The sequence below is a fragment of the Schizosaccharomyces osmophilus genome, chromosome 2, assembly GCF_027921745.1.
Source record: "Schizosaccharomyces osmophilus chromosome 2, complete sequence".
Lineage (NCBI taxonomy): Eukaryota > Fungi > Ascomycota > Schizosaccharomycetes > Schizosaccharomycetales > Schizosaccharomycetaceae > Schizosaccharomyces > Schizosaccharomyces osmophilus.
Genome location: NC_079239.1, coordinates 2,594,311 through 2,621,994, shown reverse-complemented (window position 1 = coordinate 2,621,994; position 27,684 = coordinate 2,594,311). Strand labels below are relative to the sequence as shown.

The 27,684-nt window shown below is 38.6% G+C and overlaps 10 protein-coding genes and 2 non-coding genes across 12 annotated transcripts; 3 read left to right on the top strand and 9 right to left on the bottom strand.

Moving 5' to 3' along the window:
- Positions 1 to 391: 391 nt before the first annotated feature.
- Positions 392 to 3,049, top strand: emc1 (ER membrane protein complex subunit Emc1; the record flags this gene model as incomplete). The annotated part of the gene is made up of 1 exon (XM_056182476.1): positions 392 to 3,049. The coding sequence occupies one exon, from the start codon at positions 392 to 394 to the stop codon at positions 3,047 to 3,049; it is 2,658 nt and encodes an 885-aa protein (XP_056037706.1).
- Positions 3,050 to 3,228: 179 nt separating this feature from the next.
- sqt1 (ribosome assembly protein Sqt1) lies at positions 3,229 to 4,428 on the bottom strand (the record flags this gene model as incomplete). Its single annotated transcript, XM_056182475.1, has 1 exon — positions 3,229 to 4,428. The coding sequence occupies one exon, from the start codon at positions 4,426 to 4,428 to the stop codon at positions 3,229 to 3,231; it is 1,200 nt and encodes a 399-aa protein (XP_056037705.1).
- A 528-nt stretch (positions 4,429 to 4,956) lies between these two features.
- mde5 (alpha-amylase-like protein Mde5) lies at positions 4,957 to 6,501 on the top strand (the record flags this gene model as incomplete). The annotated part of the gene is made up of 1 exon (XM_056182474.1): positions 4,957 to 6,501. The coding sequence occupies one exon, from the start codon at positions 4,957 to 4,959 to the stop codon at positions 6,499 to 6,501; it is 1,545 nt and encodes a 514-aa protein (XP_056037708.1).
- Positions 6,502 to 6,724: 223 nt separating this feature from the next.
- Positions 6,725 to 7,199, bottom strand: SOMG_03684 (UPF0047 family; the record flags this gene model as incomplete). The annotated part of the gene is made up of 2 exons (XM_056182473.1): positions 6,725 to 7,117; positions 7,158 to 7,199. 2 exons carry the CDS (start codon positions 7,197 to 7,199, stop codon positions 6,725 to 6,727), a joined length of 435 nt encoding a protein of 144 aa, XP_056037707.1.
- A 429-nt stretch (positions 7,200 to 7,628) lies between these two features.
- Positions 7,629 to 7,700, bottom strand: SOMG_20190. The gene has a single exon. It is a non-coding gene; the product is annotated as a tRNA-Glu (tRNA).
- A 365-nt stretch (positions 7,701 to 8,065) lies between these two features.
- On the bottom strand, positions 8,066 to 9,340 carry ptc4 (mitochondrial serine/threonine protein phosphatase PP2C catalytic subunit Ptc4; the record flags this gene model as incomplete). Its single annotated transcript, XM_056182472.1, has 1 exon — positions 8,066 to 9,340. The coding sequence occupies one exon, from the start codon at positions 9,338 to 9,340 to the stop codon at positions 8,066 to 8,068; it is 1,275 nt and encodes a 424-aa protein (XP_056038030.1).
- Positions 9,341 to 10,969: 1,629 nt separating this feature from the next.
- isp6 (vacuolar serine protease Isp6) lies at positions 10,970 to 12,394 on the top strand (the record flags this gene model as incomplete). Its single annotated transcript, XM_056182471.1, has 1 exon — positions 10,970 to 12,394. The coding sequence occupies one exon, from the start codon at positions 10,970 to 10,972 to the stop codon at positions 12,392 to 12,394; it is 1,425 nt and encodes a 474-aa protein (XP_056038029.1).
- Positions 12,395 to 13,005: 611 nt separating this feature from the next.
- Positions 13,006 to 19,122, bottom strand: myp2 (myosin II heavy chain Myo3; the record flags this gene model as incomplete). Its single annotated transcript, XM_056182470.1, has 1 exon — positions 13,006 to 19,122. One exon carries the CDS (start codon positions 19,120 to 19,122, stop codon positions 13,006 to 13,008), a length of 6,117 nt encoding a protein of 2,038 aa, XP_056037709.1.
- A 356-nt stretch (positions 19,123 to 19,478) lies between these two features.
- On the bottom strand, positions 19,479 to 21,230 carry SOMG_03680 (esterase/lipase, implicated in fatty acid biosynthetic process; the record flags this gene model as incomplete). The annotated part of the gene is made up of 1 exon (XM_056182469.1): positions 19,479 to 21,230. The coding sequence occupies one exon, from the start codon at positions 21,228 to 21,230 to the stop codon at positions 19,479 to 19,481; it is 1,752 nt and encodes a 583-aa protein (XP_056037703.1).
- A 670-nt stretch (positions 21,231 to 21,900) lies between these two features.
- On the bottom strand, positions 21,901 to 23,462 carry lcb4 (sphingoid long chain base kinase; the record flags this gene model as incomplete). Its single annotated transcript, XM_056182468.1, has 3 exons — positions 21,901 to 22,991; positions 23,069 to 23,248; positions 23,345 to 23,462. 3 exons carry the CDS (start codon positions 23,460 to 23,462, stop codon positions 21,901 to 21,903), a joined length of 1,389 nt encoding a protein of 462 aa, XP_056037812.1.
- Positions 23,463 to 23,812: 350 nt separating this feature from the next.
- Positions 23,813 to 26,833, bottom strand: vrs2 (mitochondrial valine-tRNA ligase Vrs2/Vas2; the record flags this gene model as incomplete). Its single annotated transcript, XM_056182467.1, has 4 exons — positions 23,813 to 24,097; positions 24,139 to 24,411; positions 24,462 to 26,675; positions 26,732 to 26,833. 4 exons carry the CDS (start codon positions 26,831 to 26,833, stop codon positions 23,813 to 23,815), a joined length of 2,874 nt encoding a protein of 957 aa, XP_056037813.1.
- A 490-nt stretch (positions 26,834 to 27,323) lies between these two features.
- Positions 27,324 to 27,478, bottom strand: U6. Its single transcript, XR_008803658.1, has one exon. It is a non-coding gene; the product is annotated as a small nuclear RNA U6 (small nuclear RNA).
- Positions 27,479 to 27,684: the final 206 nt, after the last annotated feature.

Genomic DNA, 27,684 nt, shown 5'->3' with positions numbered 1-27,684 from the left:
GTAATGCGCAAAAAACAGCATTTAAATTCATTCCTTTATTCTTTATATGGTAAAGATATTGAGTAAGCTATTTATATTCTGATTGAGATGCTTTTTCTTGAATTCCTCTTATTGCAGTAATTTCGCTTACTATAAGCTAATTTTTTAGCGATGAAGAGATGTCAAAAACAACAGAAAGAAAACAGTAAAAACTATTGAAACGGTTGCTGTTGAAAGCAACAATTCAATCCTTCATTTTTATGAGTTTAGGATATTAGTAAAAAAGCTACCTATACGACTTCAAATTGAACTTGCAGGTTTTGTACTCCTTCCAGCTCTGTATTCCTCTTCCATCGCAATCTCTTAAACAGAACAAACTTTTTGAAAACAGGGTTGTTTTCATTTGTTCAAGATGACTCGGCCTTACTGGCCTTTGTATTTTGTTCTTTTCTCAATTTTTCTTCCTTGCTACCTTGCAGTCCTCAGAGATGAAGCAGGTGTCCATGATTATCGTATTTCTCTTTTAGGCCGTTTAAAGGATGTTAAGCTTGACGAGGATAGTGATTCCTTTCTAGTATTAAGTGAACGTGGATTATTGTCACGCATTGATGCCAACAAAGGTGATATTATCTGGCGCCAAGCCGTTGACGAGCAAACAGAATCGGTTGTCCACAAGTCAAAAGGCCGTTATGCCCTTACCATTGGAAATGAAGACTTATTTGTGTGGAATAAAGACACTGGAGTACTGGAAACTAAGTTGGACATTTCCACTGCTAAAGGTGGTAGTCTATATGAAACGAATGAAGGTTATGTTTACCTCGTTCCTGGATCATCTACTCTCGAAAAGGTACTATTTCAAGAAAATAATGCTACAGTAGTTGAGGTTTCCTTTGATTTTCCTCTTATGGCAATGCTCATATATTCCGAAAAAAATTATGTCTTGACCAAAGACCAGTCCGGTCACAAGGTGGTTCAATTAAACGAAGATTGGCAGCCTGTAGAAGAGAAAATTATTTCTGTTCCAGCTAAATCCGAAATTTTAGACGCAAAAGACGATCTCGTTTTGTTTAGTTACCAGAACGCCGTACATGCAATTCGTCTGTCCCATCCCGAGCGGTACCATTTATTATTCACAGATTATTCCCTGATAAACTGGGAACGCATTTCGCAAGACGTTCCTGGATACTCATTTACCATCGGTTCCGATTCTTCTTTTGTTACATGTGTCTTCACCTTTCAAGGGGAAGAATTTGCTTTGGTAGATGAATTTTTGGATGAAAGCGGAGTTTCCGTTTCTCACGGTTTCCATGTTGATGATGGTCGTTTTCTGCGCACAACGGCTTCTTCCCAAACGATAGTTTTTGACTCCCAGCAAATTCTTGAAATTCAAAATTCATTTTCTCGCCCTGTACACTTGTTTAAGTTGCTTCAGTCTCAAGCAAATATTTACCTCATTGTCGTGTTAGAGGATGGGACAATCTTTTGTTATTCTAACAACGTTCTTTTGTGGAAACGTGAGGAAGCATTAGCTTACGCTGCCGATGCTATATCCTTGCCTGTCATCCTTGAGTCTTCGGATTCTACTCCAGAAGACCAAGAAAAGGAGAGTGTAATACCCTTCTTGCACTATCTGAAAAACTTTAAGCAACTGTTTAATATTCGGCAGTTGCTTCCTCGACATCACTCTTTAGACGCTGCTTTTATGACGAACTTTCTAATACCCACATATACCGGTAGTTTGTACTGTCTTTCTTCAGATGTCAGCAGGAAGGACCGCATAGTATGGAAAAAGGATTACTCTCAAGAAGCTAAAGATGTAAAATCTTGGTTGCTGAAGCCTGCATCCAATCACCAAGAGGCCTCCCTAATCGCATTGGTCTATATATTTGATGATGGCTATACTTTCAGAATCCTAAGGTCAAACGATGCCTCGGTCGTATACGAGAAAACCGAGACTGGAGTTCCAGATGAATTTTTCTTCCTTGATAATTCAAAGGAGCATTACAAAAATTTAATATTTGCTCTGCATGGAGACACTGTTTCTCCTCTAGGAGACGAAATGGCCTTTGACCATTTCCTTCAAATGAAATCTTCTGTTATGTTTACTAGAGTTAAGGATAACTCCTTGCAAGGATTCCGCATTCTTGAGGATTATAAAATCACTGTAGAATGGGAATTTTCTTTTAAGGATGATGAAACGTTGCTTAACACAGTTCAGCGAAATCCACATGAGACTCTTGCTTCCATCGGGCGTGTTTTGGCAGATCGAAAAGTTATGTATAAATATTTGAACCCAAATTTGATGGCAGTCTTGACATGTAAACGGGATATGCTAATCGTCTATATTATTGATACATTCAGTGGGGCTATCCTTCATCGTAACGAACATTCCGAGGTATTCGATTTTGAAAATGTAAGTGCAGTACTTTCCGAAAACTGGCTTGTATATTCTTACTGGAATGCGGTTCCTTCTATATCTACCAAAATTGTGGCAGTGGAACTGTTTGAGGGAGGTCAGCCAAACGTTAAGCACAATATCGACGTTGTTGAGAGTGGAAACAATAATTATATTCCTTCCGCTTTCACAAAGTCCTTCAATATTGATCGTTTGATAAATGCAATGGCAGTGACGACGACAAATCAAGGTATAACCTCTAGAGATATTTTGGTGTCTTTATCTTCGAATCAACTAGGAATGATTCCTCAGAGTATTATGTCTCCACTGAGACCGATTCATAAGCCAAACGAAAAGCCACAACCATCTTCTTTCGTACCATATGAACCAGTAATGACAATCTTTGACGATCGGATTCTCTCGTATGACCAACGACTATATGGTATCAAAAAAATGATTTCTGAGCCTTCTACTTTTGAAAGCACAACTCTTGTTTTAGCTTTGGGATTAGACATATTTTTTACGAGAACAGCACCAAGTATGCCATTCGACATGCTCAGTTCTTATTTTGATAAGAAACAATTGGTACTGACCGCTCTCGGAATTTTGTTTACCGTTCTAATAACTAGACCTATGGTCAAGAGAAAGCAGTTAAATGCGAAATGGTATAATTAAAACTAGCAGCACTAGTCATGACACATACCTTATATAATTAGGGAAGCCTACATCAATAAATAGAGCTTTATGATAGAGTTGTATAATCTAAATCTAATATTTGTTTTAACCCAAAATAATGTTATTGAACTGTCTAAATCCAAAATCCAACCAAAACAATTTTTAACTATGTGACCTTTCTAGTTTTCACAGTCAAATACTAATAGTTCTGTATCGTCAGAGCCACTAATAACCCTTTTCCCGTCCGCAGTGATTGACATACAGAGTATAGGTTCCTGATGCCCAGTGTATTCGCCTAAAAGTTGACCAGAACGGACATCCCATTTACGAATGGTACAGTCAGCACAGGCAGTAAGCAAATACGGAGATTTTGGAAGGAAAACGCAATCAATAACAGGTTGGCCATGATATAGACTTCGTCTAAATTTCAGTGATGAAGAATCGTAGAGAGCAACTGTACCGTCAACGCTAGCACAAGCACATATAGGTAAAACAGGGCATAAAGTAATAGCCTCTACACTTTCACGCTGTGTTTCTAACGAAGCCAAGATGTAATTATTGTTAATATTTACGACTTTAACTTTACCGGAAGAGCCGCCGAGGAATAAAACATTACCATCACCGTTACTATCGAAGCTTGTCCATCCTGCAGAGGTTTCTTCGTTGCCGGGATCAAATCGGTGGTCATCACCTGTCATTCGGCATTCGGAGTCACCAGTAGCTGGATTCCAAACGATTAAAGTACCCATGTCATCAACTGTAGCCAAACGCTTGCCAACACCAGGAGGGATAAATTTGCCAGCATTTGTGGGAGCAGTATGGCCATAGAAAACTTGGACAACCTTACCAGAAGGCATACTCAACATCCAGACGCTACCGTCGTTGCATCCAGCAGCGAGGAACAAGCCTTTAGGATGCCAACTTAACCAAACTACTTCATCAGTCGTTTCAGTAGCGGTGATGAATTCAACGCCTGACTCACTTTTCCATACTCGAATTTGATTATCCATACCGCCGGTAGCAACGTAATTACCATCAAAACTCCAACCCACAGAAACTACAGAATCCTTATGGCCTGTCAACTGGCAAACTTGCTCGCCGTTGGTGATGTCCCAAATGTATGCCAAATCATCACCGCCACCAGAGGCACAGATATTGGTTTTCACGGGATTCATAGAAACACAGAATACTGAATCTTTATGTTCAAAGAATCCTTGAACGGAATGATCCATTACTGAGTGATAACCACCAGCACCTTGATCTTGATCCAATTCTTCATTTTCCTCGAAATCTTGTTCCATTTCATTCTCATCTTGGTTTACAACTTCTTCTACTTCATTTTCTTGTAGAAAGACATCTTGATTTTCTTCTTCCGCCATAATTGAAAACTTTTTGAGTATAGGGAAACGTTTGCTAAATTCAGGTCGTTCAGTAAAATAGCTTGATTTTACAAGACTCTGCTTACAAAGACATATAACAATAAATTAAAATTCTGCTTCTCACTGAATTAACAGAATCTAACTTTTTTTTATTCTCAAAATGTTATTATTGTTATGGACATTATCAATAATGTTAGTCGCAGAAAACGAATTCACATGAATATGAAACAATCACTATTTTTTCTTTTTCTTGAACCTATTGTTTGTTTATGTTTCTTCCTATAAAGTAGTATTAGCTGAAATTCTGACTTCTTGTGAGCAGTGTCTTTTATTAGGCTTTTAATACCAATAATAGTCAAATAAGCATGAGTTATTATAACTAGTGGTTATTATTGAAATTCAATTTTCAGTTGTTGTTTGTTTTTACTGTGTTTATCCCATAGTTGTGAATCAAGTATATGTAAACAAACCAACTATTTATACAGGCATGGCAATAAGCACTTTTCTCAGGAGCAACCACCTTTAAGAATGAAGCACCATAAAATGTTGCTAAAGACTTTCAAAGTGCTTTCATTGCTTTTAGGGGTAATCCCCATCGAAGCTTTAGACAAACACGGATGGAGAAAGCAGTCAATTTACTCATTGCTAACAGACAGGTTTGCTACCACCGAGTCTGTGAATTGCAATCCTGAGGATCGTGCCTACTGTGGTGGAAATTGGAAGGGAATCATCAATAAGCTGGATTACATTCAGAATATGGGATTTACAGCCATTTGGATTTCCCCGGTTATTAAGAATATTGAAGGCGCAACCAAATATGGTGAGGCTTATCACGGATATTGGCCGCAGGATCTCCTTTCTTTGAATCCTCACTTTGGCACTGAAGAGGATTTGATCGATTTATCAGATGCTTTGCATGAACGAGGAATGTATTTGATGGTAGATACAGTGGTAAACCATATGGCCGCTCCGGATACACGAAATATCGATTTCTCAATATATAGTCCTTTCAATAAAGAAGAGCACTATCATCCTATGTGTCCAATTATCCAAAGTGATCCTTTATCTTTGGAACAATGCTGGATTGGCACAGAAGATGTGACCTTACCTGACGTGGATACGGAGAATCCCTTCATTATTGAAACCTTGTACAACTTCATTCACGATCATGTCAAAAAGTTCAAAATCGATGGATTGCGTATCGATGCTGCAAAGCACGTTCGTCAAACATTTTGGCCCGGCTTTTGCGAAGCAGCAGGCGTGTATTGCCAAGGAGAAGAGTGGACTGGGGAAGCAGCCGCTTTTTGTGAATGGCAAGGTTTTATGGACGGTCTGCACAACTTTCCTGTACAAGGTGTCGCTTCAGAAGCTGTAATTCCAGTCAATGATAGAGCTCTAAGAAAAACGGCAATAGCGATGAATCTGGTTGCGCACCATTGCATTGATAGCACTCTTTTAGGTCTTTTCCTGGAATCTCAAGATGCACCCAGACTGGCGGCTCTCAACAATGACTTTAATGTACTAAAAAATGCCATGACACTAAATCTCATGTCAGACGGCATTCCTATAGTTTTTTACGGACAAGAACAAATGCTGGATGGATCTCACGATCCCATCAATCGTCCAGCGATGTGGATTACTGGGTACCATACCGAAGGCCCTCTGTACAAGTACACAGCTAAAGTGAATCAAATTCGTAGGGATTTAATCAATTCTCAAGATGGCGAGGAATGGATTCGTACTCGTACACATGCTATTCCTGTGGGCGATAATGTGATGCTAATGTATAAAGGACCAGTCATTACCTTCATTACGAATTATGGATCTGTTAATAAGGAGTATATTATCAAAATGCCTGCATCCGAACCCATGGTTGATTTGCTGACATGTACTCTGATTGAAGTTGAGAATGAAATTCTCAAAACGACCATTCATTTGGGTGAACCCAAAATTTTGTATCCTTATAAATTAACCATGCGCGACGGCTTCTGTGCGGATAAACTGTCGTTACAAGACGAAATTCCAGGCGTTTTTATGGGCCATAATGAAATAAATGGGCCAGACAAAAAATAGGCTACGCATGGACGTTTTTTTTCCTTCTTCGTATGCTTATAAAAAGTAAGCGACAAAATCTCCAAAGTTTCGACATCTCATGGATTAGTTATTATTACGTATACTGCTAATGTATTTTTCTTTTTTTTTTCCTAAGTTTTAAGTAGGTAAATAAACGTTGACTAGAGGCAAAAATTCATCTCATTGTCAAATTTACTAGCACATCATTTCATACAAATCAGTTTTATGATCTTAAGCCTTGAACCGTACAAACGATTGTACGAGAGTGAGGAGATCTGCGAAATTCCGCAAGTTGGACATCTTGCCAAGTGCCCAAGTTTAGCTGTCCATTTGAGATAGGGATGGTAAGGCTAGGTCCGATCAAACTAGACTTGGCATGGGCAGGCATGTCATCTAAACCCTCAGCATTGTGACGGTAGCTAGAGGATTCAGGAACAACCTTGTCCATGATGTCTCTCAAATCATCACGAGTATCTGAGTCCCAATTTTCATTGATAGTAAGGGCAGCGGATGTATGTTGAATAAACAAGTTTAAAGTTCCCATAGAGAAATTCTTGATCTCGGGCAACTTGCTGGTGAGTTCACTCGTGACTATGTAAAAGCCCTTTGTACGTCTCTAAAAGCTCGTAAGAGCAGAACAAAAAAATCACACTTACGTTTAGGGTAATAGAGCGCTGAACAATATCCATTTTAGTCATTTTGTCTGTACTTTTCTGGCTAAGTGCACGCAGGTTTTGCAATGAATTCAATCGAGAAAAAAAACTGATGTCATGGTTCCTCTTTACTATGATGTTTATACGATTCTTGTTTATTTACATTCTCTTTGATAATGAAAGAATTATTACTAAGGTAGAAAACTGGTTTTGAATGGTAAATTGAAGTTTTTAGCACTTTACTTTATAGTCATGAAAATGTTCATTCATTTTTGTTCGTTTATTCATGCAGCCACAGCGACCTGACCGCAACATATTCCGTAGTAAAAGTCTGAAGTGTAAATAAAAAATCGTTGTTTTTACGGTAGAAGGCGATGTATAGTTACAGCTATATTTATTTAATTTTTGTTTATTTTAAATAATTGTATGGGAACGCGCTCTGCTGTCCACTGGAAAATAACACAGTAAAAAGATTTCCGTCAGGGGGAATCGAACCCCCGCCGCATCGGTGAGAGCGATGAATCCTAGCCACTGGACCATGACGGATTTGTCTTCATCAAGTTCAAAAGATAAAAGTAGTATTGATGGAAGCATGCTAAACTGTCTTAAAAATTCATTTATAAAATCAAGAGATGGTGATAAAAAAAGAATGAAAAATAGAAAACATTTACTCCATTAGATAGACTATATAGATCGAAGTGTATAGTATGTATTACAAAGGAAATTAAATTCTAACTGATATTAGGAAGCAGCAACCAAAAAGAAAAGGAAAAGAACTAGAAAACCAATATGGCATATACTTACTCAAGAAGTTCTTGAACGAAATAGGAGAGAAGGATGGAAATCAAAGATATATTAAAAACGAGAGAAAGGGAAAAATTATTGAATAGTTTCACATAAATAGCCATAGATTAACTCTTTCTTGGTACGTAAAAAGACTTTTCTAATCGCAGATTTTTAGTAAAGTCATTCATAGTACGCTTTTTCCAACCAGGTAACCGAATTACCAAACAGGTAATATCATCTACAGAGCCGACATTTTGTGCATATCTAATAATGTTATTTGCAGCATCCTGAGGAGACTCGGACAATTTAATGATGTCGACCACTTCATCATCCGATACCACCTGGGTAACCCCGTCCGAAAGCAAAGTCAAAAAAGACCAGTCATCTCTTAAAGAATGAATGGATGTGAGTTGTGGTTCAGCAACGACACCGAGCCTCTTTAATTTTAGACCGTCACCAAAACTTCGAGTATTTGCAACCCAGGCATATCGCTTTTCACCAAAAGAGTCACTAGAAAACCCAAGATTATAGTGACGAAGTCTTCGCGATTCTTCGAAATCGGTAGGATTATGCTGGAACGTTAAACGATGTGCTCGTCCAGTACGAGAATCACATAAAATCGCTCGTGTGTCTCCGACATGAGCTAGCTGAATCGTATAGCTGTCACTTTCCCAATACGATTTGTTGTTTTTTGAAGTAAGAACGACCACCGTTCCTACGGCACCAGGAACAGCACGATCAGGAGAGAGCTTGGCATATTCCTTCAAATAAATTAAATCTGCTTCTAAAAAGGAATAATAGAGTCTAGCCCTCCAAATCATGTCCTCATCGCGAGATTTCAGGACAGAAGCCAGTGAAAAAGGTGGTTCCAAGGAGAACATGTAACCGCCCAAGGACCTGGCTTCCTGAAGCAACTCTTCAGCGCGCGAAAAATCTTGTCTTTCTATTATATGGCCCAAGTGATTACTCAAAAACTCACTACATTCGACACCGCCGTGACCATCGAAGATTCCATATACAAAGGGACTATCGAAATTTGGAAAAGAACCAAACAGTCCAGATCCCTTACTGAAATTAGCGTCTGAGGAATTGTTGGAACTCAAAGACTGTACAGGAGCCTCTTCGTCGTTTAAGAAAATGGGAGCTTTGAGCTTGTCCAGGTAGCCAAACGAGAGACGATCCTGATTTTCGAGAGAGTCGCCTCTAGCAGAACACAGACCCAAACTTTGAGGGGCCTTTGTCATGGAAACACGAAGGTATGGTCCAGAAGCGGGCGTATAGTATTGTTTTAAATTTCTCGTCGTGCATTTCCCAAAACCACGCGGCGCCTTGAATGGAAAGCTTGGGTGCAAACAAGCTGACCGTTGCAGGAATCGATTTGCATTTAGAAAGCTCGCCATGTGAGGGTTTGTAAAATTTGTGTATCAGATCACTGAAAAGGTGAAAAACGAGTGGAAGAATGCGTTTATCAGTAAAGAATAAATTATAAAAATTGAAAATGAAAATGAAATCAACTTTTACGACATGCAGTCAGAAAAAAATATAGGTAGGAAAATAGAAGAAACGACACACCGTGCCTGCCAAGGACAGAGAGCAGCAACAGGGATCCTTTTCTCTCAGAAGGATCCCACGATGATAAAGAAGAATTTCCGAGGCTCTTGTATTTACAAATTGAGAAAGAATCCTCAATCAATAATTCACCTGAAATTACAAGGTTTGTTTATAAAAAAAGAACTGAACCAAGGAAAGGAATTGTACGAGATAGAGAGATACGACACAGCATGTTACGTTATGATGTAGCAATTGAAGGTACTCTACTGTAGTCCATTAAATAGCACAACAAGTTTTAGTGCACCACCCAATAAGGCTTACTGTACTTTTTTAAGCAGCGGAAGCCAGTATTGAACAAGCTCCAACACACTACCCAATTTTAAAACACCGTTTTGTAGCGAAACATTTAGTAAGCAAATGGTATAGAAAGAATAGAGATGAAGGGGCAACTATCGCTTTTCTTGTAGAGGTTTACGCAACAGCTACGCCTTTGCAATGCATGAAAGTCCATGGCCAATTCAAAGAGATAGCAAAGATGATTCTTGACGGATCGAAGCTATCCTTCCTGATCACTAGAAGGAACTTTTATTAGTAGTATGAGTGATCCATTCCGTTGACGAACCAATTCTAAACACTGAGCTGATCCGTCAGCCTCAGCGCAATCTTAGCGAATTGGCAATAAAATTGCGAATTGTCTTCGTCACCGCAAAGAACATTGTGAGTTAAGCGATGACTCGATAATATACTATCAACGGAATTATTCGTTAATACAAATAGCTTGTTTATTATAGTCTCTTGATAATTACATCAAACTAGCGGCACGCAAAGCTCTGATTTGCCAGAATCAAATAAAGTGCAGGTGACATAACCGATAGATCAGCGTTCGAAAGAAAGTGCAATGGGGGGGGAAGCACTAACGAAAAGGCAAACAGGCAAAAGGAATAAACAATGGCAAGCAAAGAGGAGCAATTGGTAACGAAACGGAATAAATCTTACGGTTTATAAAATTTACCAATTGAATTGTACAATTGTAATTTGTATACATTGTGTATCGAAAGCGTATGTTATCGCACTATATGCACAAGATAATCCATGCATGATGGAGGAGGGTTAGGGTATGAAGATAAACTCAACTATATATAATGGATGAAATCGCCTTCAAATATACCATAAGCCATCGCTGCCCGTTTCCTTACACAGATCAAAGACTGAAGAAGAATTGCTTATAAAAATTCTTCTGGTATTGCCTTTGATCTTGACATTCCAATTCACAACATTGTCTTTTTCATTTGCTATAATTTTATAATATCTACCGTGCTCGCACTTGAACTTGCGCCCCTAGATAACTTTTGTACCCAAATCCCAATTTTCAGCGAGACAAAGATTCTTTCATTTTTCTCGTCTTTTTCGCATATCCCACTTGCAAAACTCTTTTCATAGATTTCTTTCCCTCCAAGTTTCTCCACATTCTTTCTAATATGAAGGTATTTGGTTCAGGATTTTTTTCTGCTCTTGCAGGGCTCAGTTTGATGGCTTCTTCCGCCATGGCTGCTCCTGTAATCCATTCGAATGATTTGGAGAACATCCATGCCGGTATTCGTCCAGAAGTTGCTGACTTTATCAAGAGCGATAGCAACATCGTTCACGAAAAGCCCAAGTCCAAGCCCAAGCATCATGCTGCTACCGCGTACAATGGAGCCAATTCTGCTCCTCTGTTGTCTGCAACCAACGCCGACACTGCTGGTTTAGAGTCTCACTACATCATCATTTTGGACTCTTCTATCAGCCAACAAGACTTGTACGAGCATACTTCTTGGGTGGGAGAAGTTCACCAAGAGAATATCATGCAAGCCAACACCTTTTATGGCCCTGAAGATAGCAACTACATGTTTGGTTTGAAGCACATCTACGACTTTGGCGAAAGTGCTTTCAAGGGTTACGCTGGTCAATTCAGCGCTGATGTCGTTGAACAAATTCGTCTTCATCCTCATGTTATTGCTGTCGAACGCGACCAAGTTGTTACCATCAAGGACAAGTCCACTCAATCCGGTGCTCCCTGGGGTCTTTCTCGTGTCTCCCACCGCGCCCACTTGACTTCCGAGACCAACGGTAAGTATGTCTACGACAGCTCTGCTGGTGATGGTGCTACTGCTTATGTTGTCGACACTGGTGTCAACATTCACCACGTTGAATTCGAGGGCCGTGCTAAATGGGGTAAGACCATTCCTACCAACGATGCTGACGAGGATGGTAATGGTCACGGTACTCACGTTGCTGGTACCATTGCTAGCCGTGCTTATGGTGTCGCAAAGAAGGCCCAGATTGTCGCTGTCAAGGTTCTCCGTTCCAACGGTTCCGGTAGTATGTCTGACGTTATTTCTGGTGTTGAATGGACTGTCAAGGACCACCAATCCAAGAATAGCAAGAAGACTGCCGTTGCTAACATGTCTCTTGGTGGTGGCAGCAGCTTTGTTTTGGACTTTGCCGTCGACTCTGCCGTCAAGAAGGGTATTTTGTATGCCGTTGCTGCTGGTAACGAATTCGATGATGCTTGCTACTCTTCTCCCGCTGCTTCCAAGTTGGCCATCACCGTTGCTGCTTCTAATGTCAATGACCAACTTGCCTACTTCTCGAACTATGGTAAGTGCGTCGACATTATTGCTCCTGGTGTCAACATCTTGTCTACTTGGATTGGTTCCAACAACCGTAACACCAACACTATCTCTGGTACTTCCATGGCAACTCCTCACGTTGCTGGTTTGGCTGCTTACTACCTTGGATTGCACCCCGATTCTAGCTCCACTGACGTTAAGGATGCTCTTGTTAAACAAGCTACCAAGAATGCCATTAACCTCGCTGGTGTTCAAGACACTCCCAACCTCCTTGGTTACAATGGTGCTTAAATTATGAGCACTCAAATTCCTTTATGAACTACTACTACATTATTGCTTATGAATCAAATGAACCCGTTAGAATGTCTCGGTTGTTCTTTTGAAGAACCGTTCACTGACGATGACAAACTATTGTATCTATATTACACACACCCTTTTTATGATCTATAAATTGTTATGAATATTTTTATTGACATAATGTGAATAATGATAATGCTCATAACATATGCTTAAAACTAACAACACAATTCAATTCGTTTACAAATATTTTATAATCATTATTGTAGCATGCTGGGCTAGTGTCTTTCACATACACATAGATATGTCATTAGGAAACGTTTGGAAATAGAGGAAGAAAGTAATAATTCAAGAATTTTCATACTCAAGGTCTCGTTCCACGAGAAGAGTGCATCAGGAATGTAAAAATGTAAAAAGGTCGATAAACATAGAAATATATACATATTAAAAACAAGAATCATTTCTCAATAAAAAGTATGGGAGGTCGGTAAATTCAAATTTATAAGCGATTTAGGACTTGTGGGAACCGATAATTAAAGAAATAAGACTAAATAAAAGGATTGATAAAAACAAGAAAAGCAAAGCAATTTAAAACATGCAAGAAATCAATGCATTGACGGAGACTTTGTACTAGAACGCATTGACAATCGACTGTCTAAACGCCTAGCTCGTTGACCTTCAAGTATGAGTCGATATTTTTCTAGGTCTCGTTCCAGATTCGCAAGGTTTTCTCGTTCCTCTTGAACCTCGTGCTCTGCTCTTTGCAAAGCTAATTTGTAATGCGTTTCAGATGCTTTTGTATCTTCTAGTTGATTATACAAAAGACTATTCCGATCTTCCAGATGAGAAATGGATGCCGACAGATTTTGCTTTTCTTCATCAAACTTTCGAACACGAGCTTCTAGATGACGAATACTACGATCTCGGAGCCTGCATTCATCGAGTCCCTTAATGCGTTCCTTGTCCGAGTCCGCAACAGAGCTCTCTAATTCTGCAATTTGTTTTTGAAGCATTCGAACATCTTTCGATGAACTCAATGGGTAGCTCTTAGCATCCAAATCAAATAATCGGAGCTCCAGCTCTTTCTTTTCATTTTCTAAAACTCCAGTTTGCCGATGTAGATTCAAATTTTCTTCACGGTGTTGGTTGCTATCTTTTTGAGTTTCAGAGGCAAAGAACTCCATTTGCTTCATTCTGTCTACTAGTGACGTTAACAGTTCATCTTTCTGCTCCATGCTTGCCCGCAAATCAGCCATTTCCTTCTCAGTATCAGCTAGTTCTGGGGAGTATTCGGAGAATTTAGAATTGTTCAATTGACTTGTCACTTCCTGCACTTTCTGTTCAAGACTACGTTTTTCATTAAGCAAATTGTTTTGTTCGGAACGAAGGTGCTCATTCACTTCTCGAATTTCTTGCAGTTGCGACGTCAGATTAAGCAATTGTGATTGCGCTGTTCGATGTGCCGCCGAAGAATTGTTCTTTACCTTATACATCGATTGCATTTCGGATTGTAAACGTGAAGTTTCTTTCACTAAACCTGTTTTTTCCAGAATTAGTCCATCAACCTTCGTTCTTAACTCTCCGACTTCTAAATGCACATGTCGGTTGTTTTGCCGTATCCGCAAATTTTTCTCTCGTTCTTCTTCTAGCTGTACCTTAAATCCGTTGAGCTCCTTTTGGTAACGCTGGAATAATAATTCGTCTTTCCGTTCACGCTCTTCTAGATCTTGAACACGTACTGCGTTAAATTCGTCAATTTGTTTCATCAACTTTTCTCTGTGTTGCCTTATTTCCAACAAATCATTATTTCTTTCATAATAGAGTATTTCAAACTCTTTTTGCTTGGCATTTGACTCCAATAGCGCCATCTCCATCTTCTTTCGAGTGCCAAGCAGTTCAGCTATGTAGGTTTCTCTTTCCGCTAATTTATTCGAGAGACCCATCTTAGCACGTTCTAGTTTGTGGATAGATGACTCAGAGTTTTCATGGCGCAACTGAAACTCACCGAGACGATTCCTATATTTCGAAAGAGCGCTTTCCAATTTTCTCATCCGTAAAAGATTAACTTCTTCTAGCTTCTGTTCATCAAGGCCATCTGAGCTGTCAAACCCAAGATCTTCTGTTTCATCGTTGACAATAAAGGAAGGTTTGGTCGGTGTAGAGAAGTTACGCAGCAAATGGTCTCTTTCTTTTGTTGTTTCTTTAAGTGCTAGATCAGCCGAATGTAGCTTGTCCTCAGTAATGTTGTGCAGTTTTAACAATGTCTCTTTGGATTGGCGCAGCTGATCAAAGTGCCTCCTTAAATCACCTTGTAATCGAGCGGGAACTTCATTTAATAATTGTTCTTGCTCGCCAGGTGAACTTTCAATGCTTACATTCGTCGTCGCCGTAGCTTTCAGCGCTTGATTTTCTTCCAATAAAGACTGCATTGCGGCAGTAACACCACTATCAACGGTGCTAGAATCTAAAATTCCATTTCGTTTTGCTTCTTCTAAATTAAAATTCAGTTTCATAATTTCTGAGCGAAGATTCATAGATTTCTGGTTTCCCTCTTCTTTATTAGGTTCAAATAAAAAGGAAGTATTATTCTGATCAAAGTTTCGTATAAGGGCCTCCATTTTTCCAGAGCGCTTGCTAGGAGAACCTTGAAGCATTTTCGTCAAGTTTGAGGAATCGCCATTGTTGGTCTTAGAAGGCGACAAAGCAGGTTCAATGTTCCTTCCTACTGACGATCTTCTTTTTAAAGATTCTAAATTAGAAGAAAGCAGGCTTTTTTGAGGAAGACTTAAGTCAAACTCTGAAATTTGTTGCTGTAATGCATTAAGAAGCATTTCCAGATGGTACTTTTCAAAAGTTGAAGAATTCATTGCTGAAGAAAGTAAATCAGTAATCCTTCGAAGACTTTCCTTTCTTGTACCTTTCATTGGTTCGTTTTCTTTTGAAATCCCGTGATGATAATTTTCCTTTTCATTATTACCGAAAGATTCAAGCTTCGTCTTTAGTTGTTCAGCCCTTTTTCGTTCTTTATGTAACTGCGAGAATAATTCCGATACTTTACATTCATAGCGCGTTTTTACACTTTGCAAGTCAATAAAGTCTGTTGCATTTTTTTCCAAGACATCATTGGTCTTTTGAAGATTCACATTAGCAGCATTTGCTTCAAGAATCTCCCTGTCCTGTTCTTGCATTTGATATTTCAAAGCTTCAACAATATCTGACAGCTCATTATTTTTTAAGCGCAGCTTATCTTCGGTAGCCATGCTCTGCTCGAGCAGTTGAGTAACATCTTTTATCCTACCAGAAAGTTGTACTGCTTCTTTAGAATGCAACGTCTTTAATTCTTGAACATCTTTTAAAATCGAAAGAGTAGTTGAAGAAGACGAATATGTACTTTCTTGACTGTCAAGGGACAATGCCTCCTCCTCTCCGAGAGCATCTGAAGCACGTTTTTTTAAAGAACTAGCGAGTTGATCTCTGTATTCAGCAAGTTCCGTTTGAAACATTAAGATTTCAGATTCTTTTTTATTCAACTCGGATTCAGTCCTAGAATAATCAGATACCAGGCTAGCAATTTGAGATTCATAGATATTGCATTGGTTTTTCAGACTAGAGTTTTCAGACTTATATTCGTCCACTTCTGCTTTGTGTAAATTGCCTTTAAAAAGAATTTCTTCCTCTAGCTTGTTTTTACTTTGTTTTAACCTGTCAAGTTTCGTTTGCTCTTCCGCTAAAGTACTTCGTTGAGAATCTAACAGCTGTGCATAGTGCTCATAATCTGCCTGTAAATTAATATGAGATGATTCCATCTCTTTGTATTTTCTTTTCGTTTCTTCATTTGCTGCAACAGAAGAATCCAACTTTTCTTGCAAAGTCGAAATTAATCCTTGAAGATGATTCGTTAAGGATTTGGATTTCTCAAATTGCTCGTCAGTCTCCTTCTTTTCATTGTACAATGAAGTATATTTATCATGACTTATGTGCAATTGTTCTACCAAATCGGAAAGTCGCTCATTTATAACTTCAACTCTAGAATTGGCTCGCTCAACTAGAATCTCTTTTTCTTTCGAAACCGCCTGTTCCTCACTCAGCTCCTTCGAAATGCTTGAAATTTGCTGACGATTAGCCTCTAGTTCAACAGAAACCAATTCTGCTTTTTCTAATTGAATTCTAAGGTTATTGATGAGTGCATCTTTACGACGTAGATATTCATCGGTTTGAGTTGTCCCCAATAAAGGTTTCAATTTTAAAAATAAATGCCACCAAGGGTGCTTCCCTAAAACATTCAATTCTCTTAAGTTATGCTGTAAAACAATAGCAGCGTCCTGGCGATGGTTTAACCGATAAAGGCGACGTCGTACAAGAAATCCCCTTATTGTAGAAGAAAAGGCTTTAAAAATATTTCGCAGCATCGCATTTCTTCGATCTTCGAGAAACCCAAGCACATTAGCCTTGAAAAAAACTTTGGTTTTACCTAGTCTATAGACGCTTCTAGATAAATCCAACTCCTTTATAATAGCCACAGTAGCCTTTTTTGCTTCTACATAACCCCTTTCTAGTGTATTTGATAGAATCCCGTATCTAGATCGAAACTCTGTGTACAACAGCTTGTTAGGAAACCCAGTCTGGGCAATTCGAATTCCTTCCAAAACACCATTACATCGTAGCTGGTTTAAAACTAGTCCTTTCTCAATAAATTTAGGCTTCTTTATGCTATTTGGAATAATACAACGGACGAAATGCGGTTGTGTAGCTTCTAGTTGCTTCATTAGAGTATTAAGATGTCGTCTGTGTCTTTGAGAAACGGTACGGAAAATACCCTTCTTTTCATAATGATCACCATTCAAAGTGTTCCCAGAAGAGTAATCAGAAAAAAGGGAAGATATATGCATATTTGAAGATTGGGATATTAAATTTGCGAGGTTAGAGTTAAGAGGATCTTTATTCTTTTCCAACCATCCTTCGGTAGAATAAACAACATTACCGGCATAATGTCGCAAAACAAATCCTTCTGACGAGAACCTTTTAGGATGGTAAATGTCAGACTTTCCTTTCAAAAGCAAATGTAGCTTCTCCGTAAAGGTATTGTCTGTTGTCATTGGCATAACACAATCTTCGTCTAAGCAAGAAAGGATGCCAATCGGTTCTGACTTTTCGATTACATCTATGGTTGGCTGCAAGTCATTACCATAATCAACGAAATCCCACTCAATTTTTTCTTGAGAATATTCTTCTTGCTCCAGAATGAACATGTAATGATTAAAAAACTGTTGAAGCTTTTCGTTCGTGTAATTAATACAGAGTTGCTCAAAGCTATTGTGCGCAAAGATTTCGAATCCCGCAATATCTAAGACGCCTATAAAGTACTTGTTATCATTCTGAGTCTGATACATTGTCCGATTTAGCTTATCAACTAAGAATGCAAAATTTCTTTCATACAAACTCTTTGCGAGTGATTGAAGAGTATGTAGAACCTGCTCCTTTGTACGTGCATTAACAATCCATTCTCTCCCTGCCTTTGTTTTTGGATGCAAAACTGCATTTATAAAAGCTTCAGGTGGTATACCTAACAGATGACAGAGCTGATCAATGTGTGTCAAAGATGGGAACCGTGCCTGGCCAGCACGATCAGAGGCAACCTCTATATTTCCCAGATGTAAGACAGCAGCGATTGCAGTATAAAGCTGCTTTGTGTCTTCGGCACTAAATCCAAGTGTAGTAAGTCCGGCACAGACTTGACGGAATTCCGAAGCATCATCCACTCCTGAAACAAATTTCGCACAATTTTTCAAATAGGTGTACTTGTCAACGGAACGTTCAAGAAAAAATTCTCGTAGTAAATTATCATCACTACCACGCAATAATTGATAAAAAATGTGATAATTTCGTTCGTTAGGAGATGGATTAGTAACTCGAGATTTCTCAAGCAAGTACCAGTCCAAGTTAGCACCAACTATGCTACCATCTATAGAAAACTCAATTCGTATAAACTTTCCAAAGCGAGAGGAGTTATTGTTTCGCACAGTTTGGGCATTACCAAATGCTTCCAAAACGGGATTGGTATCTAAAATTTTGTTTTCTAAAAGTTGAGAATCATTGCTAGAAGTACCAGTAATTGCAGTAAGATATTGAATAACTTTCTTTGTGGTTTCGGTCTTACCAGCACCTGATTCACCAGTTACCAAAATTGATTGATCTTGCTCCCTCTCCAGCAGATTCCTATAAGCAATATCTGCTACACGAAAGATGTGTGGTTTGACTTCAGGAAATTGTTTTGCATGATACTTCTTAACTATATCATCGCCGTAAATGGGTAATGACCGATATGGATTCACGGCTACTAAGAAAAGACCAGAGTATGTGTAAATTAAGTCTCGTTCGTACCGTTGAATTAGGTTGTGAATAACTGAAGGTTCATTGAGACATGTTAACTCGGCCATATCGTTTACCATGTCAAACTTCGGAGGGTTCACTTCTCCCGTACTCTTTGAATCTACAATTCGTTCGCTTCCATCTTTCTCTAATCGAACTTTGTATTGGGAGTTTGAATTCAGTTTTTCTTCGATCCATGCCCTTAAGTAGACATCCTCAGGGTCAGATATCCAAACCCAGGTTCGTTCATCAAAGGACGCCTTTCTTGCGGCGTTCTCAACTGTTTTTCCATTCACAATGTTTTCGATAGAGTGCTTTGCATAGCCGGAATCATCTCTTGATAAATACGACATGAAATTAGAGGGATTCAAACATTGGCAAGATTACACCGCACAGCTTCGGTGTGCGTTCAAACGTAAATATTTATATATGTTACCATGACAACCAATTTACACGCATGTACTGTAAACAAAAAGGATGTGAACAAAAAAAAAAAAATAAAACAAAACAATTCATTATATAAATAAACGAGCGTATGAAGCACACTAAAGAAATTTTCCATCGTCTGTATGTTATGAACGCTAAAAAAGACTAAACTTGGAAAGGCAAAGAATGTCTAAAGTCCAACCCCATAAATATCGTTACAAAACGAGTATTAAAGGACCGAAGAATAGTCAATGTCCTAGTTACAAACAAAGGACAAGGAATCCTATAAACAGCTCTCGAAGAAACTTCCTTTGCTAGAGTCTTGAGGGTGTATTTTAGAATTCGCTACCACCGCAGATATCGGGGGATTCTCACCTTCCTGGATAAAATATTCCGGCTTTTCTAGGTAGCCATGAATTTCAGCATGCTTAAATTCACCAAAAAGCTTCGCAGCTTTCGCACCATCCTTAGATAAAATTTCAAAATCAACATCTATCCATCTGCATAAAGCTTCTATTTGTATTGTACCAAGTACTTCCCTTGAAATTCGAAGGCTTGGCATTTCAGATTCTGACTCCATTGGCCGCTCCTTTCCGTCGCGCGAAATTCGAAGACGGACCATCTCATCTAATGAAGAAGGAAGTTCGCCGGTAATGTGTTTATTGCGAGAAACGAAGCTGTTGTCTTCTCGCTTTAAACACCAATAAGAAAAATTGGCTATACGTCGAGCCATGATGTGGGCTTCACTGACAAAGGGTAAAGCAGTTACCACATGACAGCAAGAGTCGTACAGCTCTAATTGAACTTTTGTCTTTTCCCCATTATACACATCTTTTGCCATCCTATGTGCAATATAAACAATTTCATCTCGAAGTCTTTCGGAAGCGCCTCCCAAGACCAACGTTGGAGGAAGACCGCCTAAGTTTTCCGTAAACAAAGGACTAACCAAAGGATGGGTTAATAGATGGTTAGGAGCGTAAAATTGAACTTGAAAGGGAAATGTGTAGAAAAAATTTGGATCCAAACGATCCTGTGCATCTCTGTAGGACATCCGTCCGTTTTCCTTGCCTAGCTTTCGAAATGCAGGAATAACAGACTTTATTTTCTCTACTTGATGCTGCATTCTTTCAGATATTATTTTACATAATTCTTCCTTTGATAAGTTCTTCATGGACGATGTTGTGCTAGCAAATAATGTATCCACGTTTGCAACAGGCCAGTATCTACTTGCACGATGATGGAATCCTTCCGGGGGTATGTAGTCAGTGGAATAATCATCAACTATCGAAGGAAGGCTATGGGTTAAATCAACCCATGGAGAATTCAAGACAGTCCCAGCAGGTAAAGGGATGTTGCAATCTCGCATTAAAATCAAAAGAGAAAGAATAAGGCTGGCACCAGAGGAATCTCCAATAAATATAATGTTTTTTGGGTCATGCTTTCGTATTAGATATAAATAGCTAGATAGGATATCATGTAATGAGCAGGGAGCTGGAAATTGAGGTGCCAAACGTATCTCAGGAGCAAATGTTCGGACTCCAAGGGCAGAAGTGTGCTTTTGAATGTGATAAGCATTCGTTCGTACCGTGCTCAAGTAATGGGCACCACCATGTACGTAAAAAATTATTTTCTCATCTCTGGACAGATGTTGCGTTGGTTGTTTTTTTTTAAACCACCATGCTTTCAATGGGCTGTTACGATATAGCCACCAGTGAGAACCTCCAAACGATTTCAATCCTTCTTTTCCTAGATAACTTCTAATATAGCTTGCCGACTCGTCTTCTGCTTGGACGTCTATATGCACAGGTCGAATTTTGTATTTTAGCTCGTCCGCCATATTCGAGGAGCAAAGCTTTTGTACAGTTTCCACAGGGTAATTCCTAGAATCAACTAGAAACTCTTTAATAATAGAAGTGGATAAACCGAGCATAAAAGTTTTTTTCTGTCCATGTCTTAAGAACCGAAAACAATATTGAAAAGCCTTCAGTACTCCATCATTCAGGGATTCTAAAAAAAGCTGTTCACTTTTAAACATTCTTTTTCATTGAAAATCGCTGATCAAGAAAATATAAAGGTCACTTCAAGCTAGAAAGCCTTCAGATCATGAATGGCAATCAAATCAGCAAAAGGTATAGCTTAGCCTTGCTGAAAAGCGATGAATCGTTAGTAACTTCGTTTTCTTTAAAGATCAGTACGTGGCTAAAATAATCCTTCAACAAAGCTCGACTTTGAGTATATTATGAATGGAGGTTGATCTTGGGTGAAGTTGGTAGAAACATACTGATGAAGTCAGTAATAAACAATGAGAAATGAAATGATTTGAGAAGCCTAACAACCAGTACGAAAATCGGCTTGTTTGTTTCCAATTCTGAAAAGCAATTCCGTTACTGTGATTTTTTTTTCATGATTATGATTTAGGCTAAAAATTGTATTATTTAATTGTATATAACAAGCAATCGGCTTTAACTCCTAGCAACCTAAAAATGAAAAAAAAAAGAATAATAAAAAAAAACAAAAGAATGTTAATTTCTCCATGATTAGTTGGATTTGTAGATTTGAATTCAAAAAGAAGGTAAACGCACAGCTTAGTATATTAGTCCGTTGTATAAAACAATGCAAAAATAAAATGAATAACCGCTCTGATCCCAATTAAAATAAAATGGTAGGACATAAGAAAAGCCTCAAAGTTATCATAAAACCCGAGCTCACAAGCTTAAGAGTTTAAATCCGGCTTGAGAAGCCAAAGTAGTCCCCAATCCGGGGGCAGCTCGACATTCAAAAGGCACAAAAGGATATTCTTCCCCATCAAGGACAAAATAATGATGGGCTCCAGTGTCTATGGGTGTAAAACGGAACGAACGAACTTTGTAATATGATAAAAAATCGGAATTAAAGTGTTCACCGGTTTCAATATGCATAAACATGCTCAGGAGAGGTCTACGAAATGGATTCGAGCGAATAATAGCAACGTCGATTAACCCATCGTCAATGTCACAGACGGGAAACACTCGCATATCAGCAGCGACATACGGTAAAAGGCCAGCATAGAAAACCGAAAGGTCCTGAATGTCAATAGTGACGCGGGAAATGTTGCCTTCATTATACCAGGGCATATTTACTATTCTGTCCGTGGTACCACCATTCTTATTAATAGTAGCTTGCTGTAAGCGCTGGAGGTAAGCTTTTCTCATTTCATTTCGGTCGGACGAGACGACTTCCATCTCCACTTTGCATTTCCAGGTAGGCTTTTGAAACAATCGAATAAGAAACCCAAGAATTGTTCGATTCTCACCCATAAATCTCAGGTTGTCTGTTCCCACATCACTATCAGCTATAATACCGTAATTTGCCGAAAGAAATGAATATGATATATCCCCCTTTTGATCAAAACTCATCAGGTCAAATGACTTTTTAACGCCCTTTATAATTTCAAGGGCTACTGAGGCTGGGTGCGTTTCCTGAGTGGCATTGTAACTAAAAGCATTCCCCGTCCCACCGGGAATCATGCAAAGAGGAGTGTTAAATGCTACAGCATTATCCTTTCTATCCCCTAGACCATTCAAGCATTCATGAAAGAGTCCATCACCACCGACACAGATAATTGCATCCAAGCTTTTCAGGTCAATATTTGCAACGATGCTTCTAGCATGATTCCTGTACTCCGTGAAAACAATATTACATTCCAAATGAGCCGTTTGAAATACAGGTGAAGCCATCTGCTGCCAAATTTTATTTGCCTTTCCTTGTCCGCCAAATGGATTGATGAGAACAAAAAACCGTTTTAAGCCATGAGTACCTACATATTGTTAGCCGCGCAATGATTTTCGGTGAAATATCAAAATCCGTTCAGACTTCTCTCTTAAGTTCTCTTACCCGCATAGGCCCTTTTCATCAAATACTGCTCAAATCCATATGCGTTGTTCAAAGAATATACAGTGCAATGAGTGCATTTCCTACTAGATTGTGAAAGATAGTGAAGGATTACAGCTTGAGAATCAACTACGTCTACTCTCAAAAGATATTTCAATGACAGCAGCAAATCCGGTTTGAGCTCTAAAATGTTTCATGTTAGTCAAGCTCATATAACGTCTATGCGTAAAATCAATACTCAATTCAATTCAATTTGCACAATTCTAAGTTCTCTCATACCTTTCAGTGAGCAGCAACTCCTTAAATCACTAGGAAGTACCACGCATGCCTTATCAACATATAATGTCCGTTCGTCTTCATCTAATCTGATGGAATTTGTCTTTATACCAAATTGCATACTTTCCTAAATGATTGATTTATAATTGAAAGCGGCGAAAAGAAAGAGTAAAGGAGGGAGCTTGTTTTCGGAAGGTTAATAAAAACAAAAAAAAAATAAAGCGGATTGAGATGTGCCCGTCAACCACATCAAACAATGTTGAATATAAACAAAGAAATAACCACGTAAATTTAGTTTAGTTTGGTCTTTGTTTGTAAATTAATATACTACTATTGTTATTTTTGAAGATCTACTTTTCATGAGCCATTCGTTTAGATAATTAAATCTATGAGACATAATTCATTTCAATAGTCGGGGTGGCTGAGACTTGCTCAAGATCAATTGATACTACAACTTAGTAAAATTTTATTCTATAGGCCGTTGATTTTTTCCTTTAAACTACGGATCATCGCAAGTAGCTCCTCTCTATGCTGGTTATTCTTTGCTTTGACTGCCATTGGAGCTTTTGTATAACCAGCAGATGTAGTTACAAAATCAAGTTTCTTCACCTTCTTTTGTAATTCTTCTACGCTTCTCTCCAACTTTGGGGTATTACGATGCATATATTCGTCTGGTACCATTAGCGTAGTGTCTCTGGAAACCATAAACTGAACAAAAGTAGTCGTAGAACTTCCAAGATCGTTTTGCAATTGCATCTATAAGTTAGTTACTGTACATAGGGCAATCTGATACGTACCTTTACTTGGTATCCTGTTAAGGATCTGATTATTTCGCAAAACTTGTCCAAGCTTCCTGTGCGTGTAATAATATAAACAGGTGATTTTTGGTTTTGCGATAACTGCTTATTTACCTTTAAGCTTCGTAAGTAGTAAATGATTTTCATAGCTTCTTTTACAACTTCATTAGCACGGGCTGCCTCTTCGGAGTCCAGTTTTCCTTCGTCTACCTGGGGATAGATATTATTGTGCAAAGGTCCCTTTGGCATGTAGTCCAAACGATCCCACAATACCTAAATTTATCATTAGTAAGTGCAAGCGAAAATGGCTTGTTTTCACATACGTCTGTTAAGCATGGTATAACCGGATGAGCCAACCGCAAAAACACGTTCATGAGATGACTGAAATACTGCAAAACAAGATCTTGGCTGTCATGGTTCTTTAAAATAGGACGTGTAATATCAACAAATTCGACTGACAAATCGTTTAATAGAAACTTTTCTAAAGCTTCTGAAACCTTGAATAGAGATCGATTTTTAAAGTTTACACGACAACTTTTAACAGTATGCTGTAGTCGATAATCAAACGCGACTTTAATTGTTTGGAAAATATCGGCTACCTCAGTCGGCGTATCATTAGTGACCAAAGTAGACTTATACTGATTGAAATATCGCGTTAAGTTCCAGATTTTTGACAAAAACCTGTACGAATTGGAGAAGCTTTCCATGTCTAATAAAATCCTTTGATTATGATGCAAAGAAAGACAAAGACCAAAACGCAAAGCGTCTAATCCCTGGGCACGAATACCATTTGGAAAAGACTTTTTTAAATGAGCCAAGGATTTACCCATCTCAGACTTTGAAAAGCTTCCTTCTAAAAGCTTCTCTTCCAGTTTCTCCAAAGAGACGCCATGTATAATATCCATTGGGTCAATGACATTTCCTAAAGATTTCGACATCTTTCGCCCTTCCGAGTCCCGAATGAGAGGATGCAAAATAACTTCTCGGAAGGGAAGAACATTTGTAAAATAAGAACACATCAAAGCCATTTTTGCTATCCAAAAAAATATGATGTCTTTACCACTTTCTATGAATGGCAGCACGGGTACATTCTTCTCACAAGGCCAACCAAATGAAGACAAAGGAAGTAAAGAAGAAGAGAACCAAGTATCTAAAACATCAGAGTCTTGCTCCAAAGAAGCTCCATTGGCCTTCTTCACTGCTTCTTCTTGGGATTCAGCTGCTACCCATTGCTCTCCCTTAGTGGTTTCATATTTCCAAACAGGAATCCGATGACCCCAGGCGATTTGACGAGAAAGACACCAATCTTGCATGGTTTCCAGCCATCGATACCAATCATCTTTAGTTGAAGAAGGAAAGAACTTTAAGTTTTGTTCCTCAGTCATACTCAAGAGTCGTTTTCGAAGAAAATCGACGGACAAATACCACTGAGGGACCATAATAGGTTCAATTACATCCCCGGTTCGAGAACAAACAGATAAAACGCAAGAGTGAGGAATTTTTTTTACTAAAGATTCAACGTCTTTCAACATTTGAATTATTTTGGGACGCGCACATAAGCGATCCATTCCATCCAGTTCATTTGAACAATTGACTAAACGGCCTTTTTGATCCAAGATAGTAGCTAAAGGTATGCCATGTCTTTTAGCGATATCGAAATCAACGGAGCTATGACTTGGAGTAATTTTTAAAGCTCCAGTGTAGAAATTTGGATCAACAGCGTCGTCTGCCACGATAGGAAGAACAAGGCCAGGACGAAGTGGATGTCGTACAAAATTTCCAATAAAACGTTGATATTTCTGGTCTTGTGGGTTAACAGCAATGGCACGGTCCCCAAAAACTGTTTCAGGGCGAGTAGTCGAAACAATGATGGACTCATCACAAGAGTCGACTAATGGATAGGCGATTTGATACATATATCCAAAATCAACTGCAACTCCATTAATTGATTTTGTGACAGGATCTGAAATCATATGCGAATCCACTTCCATTTCCGAAATAGCACTTGCCAATTTAGGACACCAATTGACAAAACGATTAGCTCGATATATGTAACCGGAATCAAATAATTCAACAAATGCTTTAGAGACCGAGCGAGACCTTTTTTTATCTAGTGTATAAAATTCGTTTTTCCAATCAAATAGAGCACCAAATGCTTCAAGCTGTTTTCGAATCCGATACTGAAACTGATGTTCCCAATCTCGAACTTGAAGCATGAATTCGGATTCAGTAAGGTTAGATTTTGTGATGCCTTTTTTATTCAAAAACTTTTCCACAGCTGACTGAGTTGCAATTCCGGCATGATCGGTTCCTGGGCGGAAAGATACTTGATAGCCATTCATGGAATAATATCTTGCTAGAGCATCTTGGATGGTAATAGTGAGCGCGTGTCCAATGTGTAACTTTCCTGTGATATTAGGCGGCGGAAGAAGGATGGGGTAGAGAGGACCATCGCTTTTTATGTTCACCTTGGAAGGCGAATGCTCAACAAGAGAAAGATTTTGCTGTAGCTCATGCCAGGCTGTTTCAATGTGAACCTAAAGGAAGGAATTGAATTAGCAAAGGATCCTAAAAATGTTCTTATGAAACGTACAGGTTGAAACGAAGCTTGAAGGTTGAAGCAGCGACAAAATGGATACGGCTTCCATAAACCAGTGGTTTTATGATGAACGTGGAACAGGGAACGGAAACGCATGCAAAAGAAATGGGGGATATACGATGAGGAAACAAAAAAAGCCAATGAAGAAAGAAAGAAAAGACTAGTTAATAATGGATGTCAATGGTTTATGTCTAGATAATAAAGGGCTTTCCACGAGTATACAATTGAATTTAGCTAAAGAAATCCATAAAATAACTAAAAAAAGTTTTGATTCCTATTTAAAAAGTGATCCAAATACAGAAACTTATAAATACGAAAACAATCGTTTTCAACACGGACGAAACTGAACGAGCACGAATCTTTCAAAAAGATGAACCAACCTGCAAAACGATTTTCAAGAAACGAAAATAATAGTATCCCAAAAATGCACAATCCAGTTTGTTTACAGGAATCTAGGTAAACAGATGTTAAAAGTAGTCAAAAATAGCAAAAAACGAATGAGCAATTGCTTGTTCAAATAACAAGTTTTTACGAATCAATTTGATAAACAGCAAGTGTCAATCGATGTTTTTGGGTAGAAAAATAAAAAAAAATGGGTTTTCTCTCAATGTCGCAGTGTCATCCTTGTGCAGGGGCCATGCTCTAAACAACGAGTTAGTATGACTCGAACCTTGGTCGTATGGGGTGTACTTACAATCTTCTCTGTATCGTTTCAATTTGACCAAAGTGATCCGAAGATCATTTGTTTAAATAAATAACTGTATTTATAGCGAAGAAAATGTATGTAAAGAAGGACAAAAATGAAGTTTCTTGCAAATGGAGTAGAAGAACAATAAGTCTTTGGGATGACAAAGCAGAAGCGAAAACTTATAGAAAAAAAAGAAGAATTGGCGATCCTAAATCAGTTGATTGTGAAAGAACGTAAAGGAAAATGTACTTGGGTACCA